This window comes from Mesitornis unicolor, unplaced genomic scaffold (assembly GCF_000695765.1).
Source record: "Mesitornis unicolor isolate BGI_N332 unplaced genomic scaffold, ASM69576v1 scaffold13214, whole genome shotgun sequence".
Lineage (NCBI taxonomy): Eukaryota > Metazoa > Chordata > Aves > Mesitornithiformes > Mesitornithidae > Mesitornis > Mesitornis unicolor.
This window is the reverse complement of record NW_010180847.1, coordinates 1-287: the sequence shown is the minus strand read 5'-3', so window position 1 is coordinate 287 and position 287 is coordinate 1. Positions and strand designations below refer to the sequence as shown.

The following is a 287-nucleotide window of genomic DNA, read 5'->3' as shown; positions in this document are numbered from 1 at the left end:
CCCCAGCCCCCAACCACGCCGGAAGATGCACAAGCCAGCCTTGGCAGTGCAGCCATTGTTCCGAGCCAGGAGCGAATCTCAACCTGGGCAGAGGCTCTTTCGGAAAACGCTGCTTCTGTCCTCCTCGCTGTGCACCCAGCGCAACAGGATGCCTCGGGCTGTGCTGCGCCTGTTGGTTCGGATCTGCCGGCGAGAAAGGAGGCGAGGGTGGGCGGCAGCTGCGGCTGACTGGGATCCGAGGGTGCCGTTTCCCCTTGGGATCCAGGCGAGGGCTGGGCTGGGCTGGG

At 65.9% G+C, this 287-nt stretch overlaps 1 protein-coding gene across 1 annotated transcript in view; it reads right to left on the bottom strand.

The window, feature by feature from the left end:
* The window catches only part of SCN3B (sodium channel, voltage-gated, type III, beta subunit), a 5,204-nt gene extending 5,099 nt beyond the window's left edge, over positions 1-105 (bottom strand). The window contains exon 1 of the mRNA XM_010183220.1: positions 8-105. Within this exon, the coding sequence (XP_010181522.1) occupies positions 8-56 (49 nt within the window). The 5' untranslated portion in view covers positions 57-105. The remainder of the gene's footprint in view (positions 1-7) is intronic.
* Between the last annotated feature and the right edge of the window lie 182 nt (positions 106-287).